At 44.9% G+C, this 11,145-nt stretch overlaps 1 protein-coding gene across 1 annotated transcript in view; it reads right to left on the bottom strand.

Moving 5' to 3' along the window:
* Positions 1–432: 432 nt before the first annotated feature.
* SLIT3 (slit guidance ligand 3) overlaps positions 433–11,145 on the bottom strand; it is a 533,309-nt gene continuing 522,596 nt past the window's right edge. Inside the window, exons 33-36 of the mRNA XM_075164102.1 lie at positions 7,795–7,949; positions 5,122–5,407; positions 2,701–2,909; positions 433–1,532 (exon numbers count right to left, since the gene is read on the bottom strand). Of these exons, the coding sequence (XP_075020203.1) occupies positions 1,294–1,532; positions 2,701–2,909; positions 5,122–5,407; positions 7,795–7,949 (889 nt within the window). The 3' untranslated portion in view covers positions 433–1,293. The remainder of the gene's footprint in view (positions 1,533–2,700; positions 2,910–5,121; positions 5,408–7,794; positions 7,950–11,145) is intronic.

Below are 11,145 nucleotides of genomic sequence, written 5' to 3'. Positions count from 1 at the left end.
CTTTGGCCGAACTGGTCAATCTGCACCAAGTGCGAGAACAGGACGGGGTGGAGCTGTGACGTCTCCCCTCGTGCAGAGAAGAGAGCGCTGCTGAGCTGGACAAATGTCGGCCGAATACCTTCACGTGGATATAGTGCAACTTCTGCTCGTTTCAAAAGCCGTGGACAAGCAGCCAACTGCTCGGTGCCAGAGTGTGGATGAGCAGGCAGCTACAGCCCAGCTTACACCCATGGCTCAGGTGACGGTGGGAGTAAAAGCCATTACGTTGCAGGTACGTTCTGGCACCTGCAATATTTTCATGCTCCTTACAACCTTTGCAGTTAAAGTGTCAAGGTGTGGCAAACTATGTAGCAGTGCATTCCTTATATTTCATATACAAAAAAGGGCTCAAGGCTGGGACAAAGAAGGCACAAACGTGGGAAATAACATAGCTGAGGAGTTTACACAAAAGTACTGTGTCATTTATTAGGCATTACTTAGCACTTATTTCACATTTTGCCCCCAAATTTCCCAAAGCAACATATATTTCCCCACTTCCTTTCCCTTCGTCCCCTTCTTTTGGATAAAGCTGCCTGTGCTCTATAGATACAGTTGCTGAAGAATATAATGTGAACACAGATAAATACAACATACACAGCAAAAAATGTATTATAGTATTACAATAGTCAAATAATGTAGTTAGCCTCAAGCTACGGCAGTGCCTACGTGCTATAGGGAACCAGTTCAAGAACAGCAAGCGGAGCCACTGTACAGGAACAAAACGGCGTCGGCAGTGTTAGGCAGAGCGAGGGACCGAGGGGGAGGCTTTCTCAGGGCGCCCGAGCAGGCGAGGTGGCTGTCAGTCATGGGGATCCGCTCTCCTAGGAGACCCACCCAGAGCCTCGGAGATTTCTTCAGCCCGGATCAGTTCTGTGGCAGGTCCTTGGAACACCTTTACATTTGTTCATTGTGCATACATATAAAGTCACCCCCACACTTCTCCTGTTAGGCTATGTTTTCTTTATATATTTTTTTTTAACTTTTAACTTTTGAATTTTTTTTTCTTACAACTGTTAAAAAAGTTTCATGGTAAAAATAACTCACTATATGATACATATACCCAAAGTTGGTGTGATACTTTATATAATAAAAGATGAAAATAGTCACTTTCCATAATAAAAATAAGTTCTATTTTTTGTTTATTTTACAATATACTTAATAATTCTTTTTCTTCTTCTTCACTCTGAAAGTAAATAGGTCCCGTTTTGATAGCGCTTCTGAGTCGATTAAAGTGGCAAGAGACTGGAGAATGGCTTATAAGCATTTTGAGCAGCCGCATTCCACATGTCTCTCCAGTTCTTCCGTGAAGGTGGAGCCATCCACGCACTGGAAGAAGTATTTCCGCCTTTTGCTCCGGAGAGGGACGCAGCACTGCCCGTTGCCGCAGCCGCCGCGGCATTCCAGGCGGGGTACTTTGGAGGCAGTGGCACACGACGTGTAGCCCTGCTGCTTACGGACTACTTCTCGAATTATCTCTCCTTGGCAGAGATTCTCTGGCAAGACAACAGAGATGTAAAGGAGAAAAAAAAATGTGGTAACTATTTTTCCAGATATTCCCCAAACATCAGCAGACAGCCCTGTACATGTAATGATATTCCAGGCAAACAGATGGCATGAGCAGGACCTTAATCTTTTACTGCTTTGTACCTGCCATCAAAACAGAGCTTGTGTTACACAAATGTGTAATATCCGGCACAAGGCAGAGGCCGAGCAGGCCTGCTGGCTTTGATCAGCAGTTCTGGAAGTGCTTTAATGAATGCTGAGTGTTGAATCCTGCAACACTCCTGCAAAATATGAATTAGTTTTACTATGTCTACTTCTCGGGATCAAAGGTCAGCCTGCTCTGCATGACATTAGCGATCTGGGAGACCTGAAAATGTCTGTGCCGTTCTGCAGTCACTTTGCAGCAGCCAGATACATTTTGGTGGGGCTGTGTATGTGTATAATTTGGAAAGTCTGTGGTTCACTCACAGGAAAGGCACAACCTAAATAAAAATAATACAAGCCAGCTCCTTCCTTCTGTACAGGAACAAAAAAAGGCAGAAGGGATGAAGATAGAACTCACTGAGTTTCCAGTGAGTCTTTTCAGGTCAGGGCAGAAGAGCTGGGCCCCAGCCCCAGTAGGAAAGTCCAGCGTGATCTGTGGGATTCCCCAGGAAACCCGCCCAGCGGCATCAGCGGGAGCAAGCTGAGAATCCCTGCTGCCCCTTCAGATGAGCAGTACCTCTGCCTTCCAGTTCCTGCTCACGTCATCTACAGAAGCCCCTGGCACGCAGGGTGAGACCTCCTTTCCCAGCACTGCAACTAACTGATCACTGTTTGCTGAGGGTGAACCGCACAACCCATTAAACAACCCATGTGCACAACCGCACATTAAACATCCCACCAGAGTCCTGGGAGCGGCAAACCTTGAGGATTCAGGAGACAGAGAATAAAGCCCTTCGCTACAGATGTCCCCCTTTCCAGATGTTTGGGTAGTAGCTAGCTAGCTGTTGTGTGATTCTTTTCTCCTCCCTGTATTGCTCTGCAGCGTCTGACTTAGCTTTATCTTCTACTGTTGGCCATTTACCCCCAAATACGAGTCACGTGGAAGAGAGGTAGAAACAAAGGCGTAAAACAGAAATGCAGCAGACCAGCATCTGGGCCCTGCGGCAAGCGTACCTCTGTCACAATGTTCTCCACTATAGTTAGGATCGCATTCGCAGTAGGGTTCCCCATGCTCAGGAGTTTTACACTGCCCGTGGTTGCATTTCAAAATCCTGCAGGGATTTGAGGAATTGTTCTTCTTGTCACAGTACATGCCTGTGTAGCCCTCCATGCACTTACAGGTGTAAGCAACATTGGCCACCATGCACTTACCATGCAGACACCTGGGGAAAGAGAAGCATTTAGAGCTGGCCTGTGTTAGACGCGAAAGTTCCTTTTCCCAGGGATGTTTGGTTTTGGCATTTCTGCCCGTTCAATTCCAGGATACTAATCCAAAAACAGCAGTTCAGTGTCAAACACTCTGAAGAAACTGTGAGTTTTCAGTGAATACTGGATAACGTTCAGAGAATACATTTAGAATTTGTGATCCTAAGTGATGTCTTTGAAAAACATTAGGCTCCTCCACGAGGATGGACCAACACTCGGCATCCACACAAGACAGCTCACATTTACAGCGTCAGCATGTAGAACTAAGTGCCAACAATCAAGCTGCATGCCCAGGCTTCCTTAGCAGAATTACTCTACAAATAATATCAGGTGATGAAAAACAGTGTGATAAGTGAAGGTGCTTGTGGAAAAGCTATGCACAGACTTGTTCACGGGCAGTTGTAGTTGAAGGGTTCCCTGGCTCATGTGGTTTGCAGTGAGCTTTGGTATTTCTGAGGAATACCACAGGGAGGGGTGTTGATCCTTCGCAGGTTCTCTGACACCATCCCCACTTCTGGGACATGGACAGACTTGGAATGGGCAGAGGAAGCAACAGCAACGCTGTCCAGCCAAGGAAAAACTGCTCAGGGCTTATAAACCTTTGCTATGTCAGGTCCTACTTGACATAAACCCACGTCTTTCTCTTATTTTTATTTATTTTATTTTTGGTACTTCAAAATTGTTCCCTGCTTATGTTGAATCCTTGTACCTTTCGTTTTTAAGCTTTGAACTAAAAAGCACAAATAATAAAAGCAGTTTCAGTCAGGTCAAGACATGCAAAATACTGCAATAAAGGGAGCCACAGTCTATATAAGCCAGCATTTTCTGCCCCACTAACCAAAGGTGTGCTTGGATAGTAACTCTTCTTACCATCAACTACCTGTTCTTTACAGTTGCATTTCCGCACTGAGAGCAATCTGTGAGTGCTGGAGCAGACACCTGCCGGCAGGCACTGTACTGCCCTCAACACAAAGGGCTTGCCTTTACGGAGACAGCTCCAAAAGGCTGAAGTGATTTAATGAAAGGTGGACCGTATGCAAGCATTAAAAATATGCATAGCTACTTTCCTTAGCAAGGGGACTACGTTCGTGATTGCACCACCCTCCTTAGATTATGAGAGAAACAATCCCTCATCACGTAAACATCTGGAACTCCCTTATTTTTCTCTGTCCAACCTCAAGAGTTTCATGTGGATGTTGGAAATTCAAGGAAACATTTGGGCCTCCGAGTGTTTCTTCACTTGGGTCTTCATACCTTTGGTCCGTAAACTGTCAGGTGATTCTCAACACCTTCCAGGGTTCAGTACTTTGCAGAATTAGACCCAGAAGCAAGTTTAAAATGGTACCTCTGCCAAGTTAAACTTCTGCCCTTAAGAGAGTGATTATTCACTGTGTCAATTTACCTGTCAAAAGTATGTGCTTGTGAAAAGCCCCTTCCACAGATAGCGCAACCAAAGTAGCTTCTAAAACAAAAGTACTTCCATCTGCTTATGAAACAGCACTGAACTATGCAGGCTGCTGGTCTGCGTTGGACTGTTTCCTTGTGTACTTGCCATAAGTAAGCTATTCATCCAGTGTTTCTGATGGAGATGTGGTTATTGAGCCTTTGAACTGTGAATGCTTTACACTCATGCTCCCTTTGCATGCAACTCCATGCTATCCTTTAAACTTGCACTTTAAAGGGGTGTTTCAGAGTGTAATATTTAAGTCAGCTCTTTGAGAAATTTGAAACTGTTCACATTGCAGTGCATAATGGTCTTCAGGGAGTGAGTTTGAATACTGGGTCCAGTGCTGCTGCGAGCATATCCCTAAAACGTGTACCTCCCGCTCACAGGTAGCTCTGCTCTGGGTAAGTGCAGGCGCTCACCACCTCAGAGGTAACCCATACCCATTAACCAGAGTTCTCATATTTTAATGTGTAGAGTCACAGCTGAAAGTAGAACCTGCAGTATTAACACCTTAGCTCCTCCAGGACAAAGAGCTCATCTGGAGAGTGAGCAACATTAGAACAAGAAGTGGAAATTGAGAGTTGCCATGGATGCTGACTCACAACTGCCTGTAGGAACCCAGCACCTCCAAAAATAGTCAGATGTGGTTTTACAAGATGAAACGTGAAATATGCATTAGCTGTAAAGCTTCCACCCTCCCATCAGCTTTCGTTTGAGCTTACTTGTGGTTGAGACATGGGTCTCCAATTTCCTGGTCACACAGGGGGCCCGTCCAGCCTGGGTGACATTCACAAATCACACTTGTTTTCTCTAGGGACCGGCAAATACCGTGCTTGCAGATGTTACAGGATTTGCAGCCAGGAAGGACTCCTAGCGACTGCTGTGGTAAATCCTTGAAATCCTGCAGCTCGTTATTGATGCGGACATCGTGAATACATCCATGAAAACCATTTGGGGTCTTATCTGCACCCTGGCGCAGTGAAGATAATCCAGTAGAGGTCGGGATCCCTTCAGATAAAAACAAAAAGGGAAGGTTTACTCACAGTTACAATGATAGTACATAAATTATAATTGCTAACATTTCTTTTGTCACAGCCCTTTATAATCTTTAAAGAATTAATTTGCATAGGACCTTTGTAAGATAGCACAGTCTCATTGTCCTCATTCTGGAAATAGAAAGAAACAAAAATAAAACCACTTGCCCAAGCTTATGTAAGAAGTATATGACAAAGAAAAAAAAACAACCAGGTTTTTTGGCCGATGGCCATGTGTTCTTGTCCTTAGACAATGCTCCTTCTGTCTGTAGTTTAATAGCAATTATCCTTCTGAAAGGCTTAAGAACCTACTTGCCAGCAGGTAGCTACCGCCTCTGGGACACAAGAAGATAGTTAGGCATTACTAGATCACAGCGTTAAGACAGGGAGTGGTAAGAGTGCACCCCATCGAAACTAGTGCAGGAGAACTCTAGAGCCAGAGAACAGTACTTCAGGGGACCAGGCTAAGTCTTTGTGGCAAGCACCCTCCATCTTGTTCAAGCCCTTGGAGGAGTTCACACGCTCAGATGGCCAGCGGATTCTTTTGGATGTTGTGTCATGCCCTCCCCACTGACATCCGCTTGGGCTGTATAGCTGCATTAGCATAGGCAAGTGCGTCCATTTTCAACTGCGTAAGGCCTCTGAATTTGCTATCCGTAAGTAACTCCGTTGTTAAAGATGGTCTTAAAACCAGAACAGCATCTTTGTTTAACCGTGCGTTAGGAGGAAAGTTGCTAAACCAGGTGATGTACTTGGAGAGATGGACAAAATTCTGGGCACGTGAAGGCTCAGGTCTGCCTTAAAGCTTAGCATAGGTTAGGAACAATTGCTCTGGGGTAATTTAATCAATTACTTTAACTAAACAGTCTGAAGTGGAAGGGCAGCTGGCATCCATGGGAACGCTACATGCAGAGAGGTGGCACACGCAGAACGATGAGGGTTTAGAAAGAAGCAAGAAGAACTTTAATGGGCAATAGAAAAAGTCTCCACTGAGCCCATGGCTTCTGGTATCCAACAGTCCTTCATTTTAAGTCTCAGATTTGTCCTGTGAATGCATTTTTTAAGTACCTTTTGAGAATGCTCATCCGTTAACAAAACTTTTCCACGTCATTACAGCCCAAGTTCCCTGTGTATAAATTGCTGTGGGGTTGGTATCTTTTATGCTGTGCTAGAGGGAGAAATTGTGATGGCCTCACCAGCAGATTATCTTTGATGCATAATGCCCTTTAATAGCCTGTGACATTCCTAATAGGAGCCAATTATAAAAGTTCAGCTCTGTACAAAGCAAGATTAGCCAGTCTTCTGATTTGCAAGGGCAATATTCAGAGTTCTTTTAGAAAAGTGTTATTAAAAGGAATTATTTACAAAAGGCTTGACCAGCACCAAGTGAAATTGGTAAGAGTTTCTACTATTGGCTTCAATGAGCTGGTTAGAAAAAACCCAAAGTCTTTCTGAGTCTATTATTGTTCTGCTGACTTTTGTATTTAGAATAGGCTGTGTAGAAAATCCAAGAACTGTGTGTCACCGAAAGGGAGAGATTTCAACATTCAGTCCAGAATAGAGTTGGGGGCAGTTCTGGCAAAAACAGATCAATCGGGCAGAGCACAGCCTTCACTCTGTCTCTCATGTCCAGACACCTAATCAGTGGGATACTCGTTATTCTGGGCATCTGTTCCCCACCCCACTTGGCCCCTCCTTCCCCCAAAATTCAATACCGAATGTGAAAAAACTTCTTAACTGAAGTTTGGTCAATTCTAATATCTTTCTAGTATTGAAGCTCTGGCTTCAGTTTCCAATGAGAAAACTATTAGTCACGAAGTTCTTGGTCAGCTTTTGTGTTAATACGGTTTGGAGGTTTTAATCTTTTTTTTTCCCCAAAATTTTTAGACCTCTATAAAATTTCCAGCAGAAATACAGCTCATTTATGGTATATTGAAGCCTACTGACTATTGATTTGCTTTTTCGCGGTGACTGTTTGTGAAACTTCCATTGTATTCTTCAACCACGACGTCTTGGTGCCAGCCAGTTCTGAAAGCTCTAGAAGTGACAAGCTGATTGCTCTTGCCATGGCTGTGTAGCACAGGACCTGCCTGTGCTGTGCTGAGGTTAACTTCCCCGGTCTGGCGTGCGAGTGTGTGCTGGCCGTGCCGTGGAGTGCTAGTGGACTATGGACTACGAAGCAGAAGAGCAGAGGTGTGGTTTCCAGGCTCTCTGTTCCGGGAAGCAACCTCTGGCAGAGGGGAAAGGCAAACTGCTATTTCCCCGCCCGCCCCCCCCGGAGAGTCCTCTCCATGGGGTGGAAGATGATTTGCTTCTGAAAAGACTTGTTAAAATTTCAAAGTCCAGAGCAACTCACTATACCTCCAATGTAGAGGGGTGTGTTGAGGCTGACAGAAGACTGTTTCTGGAGTTTTCCTAGGCTCTTGGGAGTCCCCTTGTCCACCACCAGGTTCAGAGTTTGATTCAGCATCATGAGTTCCACACTATGAAACTGCCCATCATTCACTGTTTCCACACTAAAAGTAAAAGAAAAAAAGAGAATTAGAAGGTGACGTTAACAACGAACTGCCTCTGCTTCGGTGACATCCTATCTCCCAGTATTACACCTTGCCAGGCACAGCTCCCATTCCACGCTCCTTTACGGTCACCGCGTTCTCGACATTTCTTCTAGCGTGAGCCTCCAAGGTACAAATTTAAACATTGCTGATGCCTGTGCAGGCAGTACCTGCACATACACAACACTTGAAAGGACAGCGAATCAGGGCAGTAGCTACTGTAGTTGTGTTTCCCCAGGCACAATATATCATTGGCTTTGGTGGCAAAATTACTTAAAATCCTCTGTTCTGTGCTCTCAGCCACAGCTTGCTGCCCCTCTGTCACACTGCTTGGTGCCCATGTTGCAAGCCGGATCACTGAAATGATTTCTTTCTGTATGGTTACTTTAAACTCAAATTATTTCACAGGGGCAGGGAGGGACTGCAGTTTGGGGCAAGAGACAGCAGGGGCCTCTGAAACCAGCATTTCCTCACCGCAGAAGTATCTTGTAACTACATGCTGGGGCAAAGGACAGGCTGAGTTCCTTAAAGCCAGAGAAGGAATTCAGGAGTTTTTGGCTTATAAATGACTGGGGTGCTTTGTTCAGTACGATACTGTCCTACCTGAACATAAGGAAAACTGACAAATTGCTACTCCTCTTTGAGAAACGTTTAGGTGTAGATTGAGGCTGGAGAATAAGCAGGAATTTTGGGGGGGACAGGGAGCAGGTAGCCATCTGAGCAGACAAGATATTAAAAGCACCATGTATTTATTGCTCAAGTGTTTTTAACACTGATTTTTCAAATGCATGAAGCCTGCAGTGAGTCAGATAACTCAACAGCTCTTTGCTATCTGCACCACATACAGTCTCCACCTTCATCTTCAGTTCAGTCTCCCAGAAATTAAAACATACAGTGGTACAATTCAATTTGCATCACACCGTCATTTTTTATTTTCAGGGCAGCTTCAGCTCTCAAGCCTTCATGCTGCATGTTGAAATTCTCTAAAACAACTCGATAGCTTCATGCACTCCAAAAAGCAAGAAGGGGCAAGGGTGGGATTACTTGCTCTTGAGCAAAGAGGGTTTCAAATTAGGCTGGTAGTTATAGACGTGATGGGACATTTCCACTGCTGTAGATGTAATTAAATGGTACAGCCTCTGTTCCATAAGCATACAAACACCAGTGCATAATGAGAACCTAATAGCAGTAGCGGTTACAGCTGAAATTAGACTGTAGGCTATGTAAACTGCCCACATGCACAGTGTTGCCAACACATCTTAAGCTTGGCCTGAGAGCACCCTTTTCCAAACTCCTGCCGGCAGGCTCGTTAGCTGGGTGGTGGTTCTGTTACATAAGGATAAAGACAGAAATTGCCAGCGGTGGGATTTAGGCATTCTGAGATACTGCTTAGCCAACAATCTGGATTTGGGATTGCTGCACAAGTGATAAATGCCATATTAAAATGTAAAAGGTTAGTTTTAAGAATGGGTTGCTGCTCATTCAAATGGCCCATAAGCTCAGCATCCTCAATCAGTAAGTTATAAAGTCATAGGTCAGATTCCTTTCAGGTGTTTTGTAAAGCTGCCATGTAGATGTCTCTGAGCTATTTACCCAGATTTTCTTTACTATCAGTGGAGAGGAACAGGCACATTCAAGGAGTGACTCATCTCTGAGCATGAATCACCTTTTAAATGTGTCCACCTCTTAACCTAGATGACATCTTTAGCGCCCAGTCCTGCATAACTGATTTGTAAGGGCATTGTAGCAGGGAAATAGGACCTCAACTTCAGAAACAAATTACATGACTTGGAAATTACCAAATTACCGGAATTCAGTTATTCCTGGAAGAAGTTTCATTTTCATAGTGTTTTACAGTAGACCTGACATAACCAATTATACATGAGCAATGTCAGGCAGAAAGTCAGCACTGCAGGCATTTCTGAGGACGTGCTTGTTTAAGAAGAGCACACCACTGCTTCAGAACTGAGCTAACGTGCCTCTACAGTGCTGCTGTCCCCACAGGTTTTGGGGGTGAATCACGAACACATATGCCTTTAAAAGTTTACGTAAGGTTACACAGGTTATAAGATGACAGCATCTTTACTGCGTGGCTTTACATAAACATGAGGAAAGTTAGTTCCGCCACAGAACAGCTCCTGGGAAAGCTCTGCTGGCTGAACTGCTCATCCTTGACCTGCAGGAAAATGGCTGGGCTGCAGCTGCTGCCCATCCTCGGGATGGCGAGAGCACCCCGGGGAGCGAGGTCTCAAGAACCTGGAGCTGATGGTACTGTCTGAAGTGTTTTTAAGAAAAAAAATAAAGGCTTGACATTGTACAAAAATCCAGATCCCGTTGATCCAGTAGACTGTCTGGCTCAAAATACAGTTATATCAGGGCCACTGCAAGGGCAATGAGTTGCGTGGGCCGGGGTAAGTGGCTGAGGACTTATGCTAGACTCATTGCCAAAGGTGACGTAGTGCCTGCACCTCAGAAAAGCCAGCCTATCATCGCTGTACCCGAGTCCCCTGTACTGGGGCCCACACCTCTAGCAGACTACTTTATGGGTTGACAACTCAAAATAGGTTTGAAAACAGCTGGTCCAAACTTTCTGTTTAGATATTCTTGAATTCTGCTAAGTATCTGCCACATTACAAGAAACAGCTGTGTTACGGCAATGCGCCGACTGGGTGATCCCTGTGTGCTCCTTGCATATCTAACTGTTGTGTTGCAATGCTTAATTCATATGGGTAAAGTACTTAGACTTCCAGCTGAAAGGTGCAAGATAAATGGAAATGCATATTTGTAATTGTTAGTCTATGCAGAAGTGCCAATGAAAGGAAGAAGTATAGCCAAAAGCCACTGGCTCTGACAGCTGAGCATTGAGGAGGTGGGATGGATGGCTGTACGACAGGGAACCCTTCCCTGGTGGGATCAATATCTGAAGCTAACGCACAAAACTACATCGTTATCTGAAGAAGGCCAAGCTATAACCATTTGTCAGAGGACAACATTATCACGTCTGGCAGGGCTGGCTCTTCCCTGGGCCAGGATTTCACAGGCATTAATCACCTACTCCTCCACAGCATGTGCTTTTTCCAGATTATGCCTTGACTAACAGGCAAACAAAAGTCTGTGTGTCCTGGCGATGGAAGCAGCCGCCCCACGTGGTGCGCAC

This window comes from Calonectris borealis, chromosome 15 (assembly GCF_964195595.1).
Source record: "Calonectris borealis chromosome 15, bCalBor7.hap1.2, whole genome shotgun sequence".
Lineage (NCBI taxonomy): Eukaryota > Metazoa > Chordata > Aves > Procellariiformes > Procellariidae > Calonectris > Calonectris borealis.
Note: the sequence above shows the minus strand (reverse complement) of the source record. Positions and strands in the feature narration are given on the sequence as shown.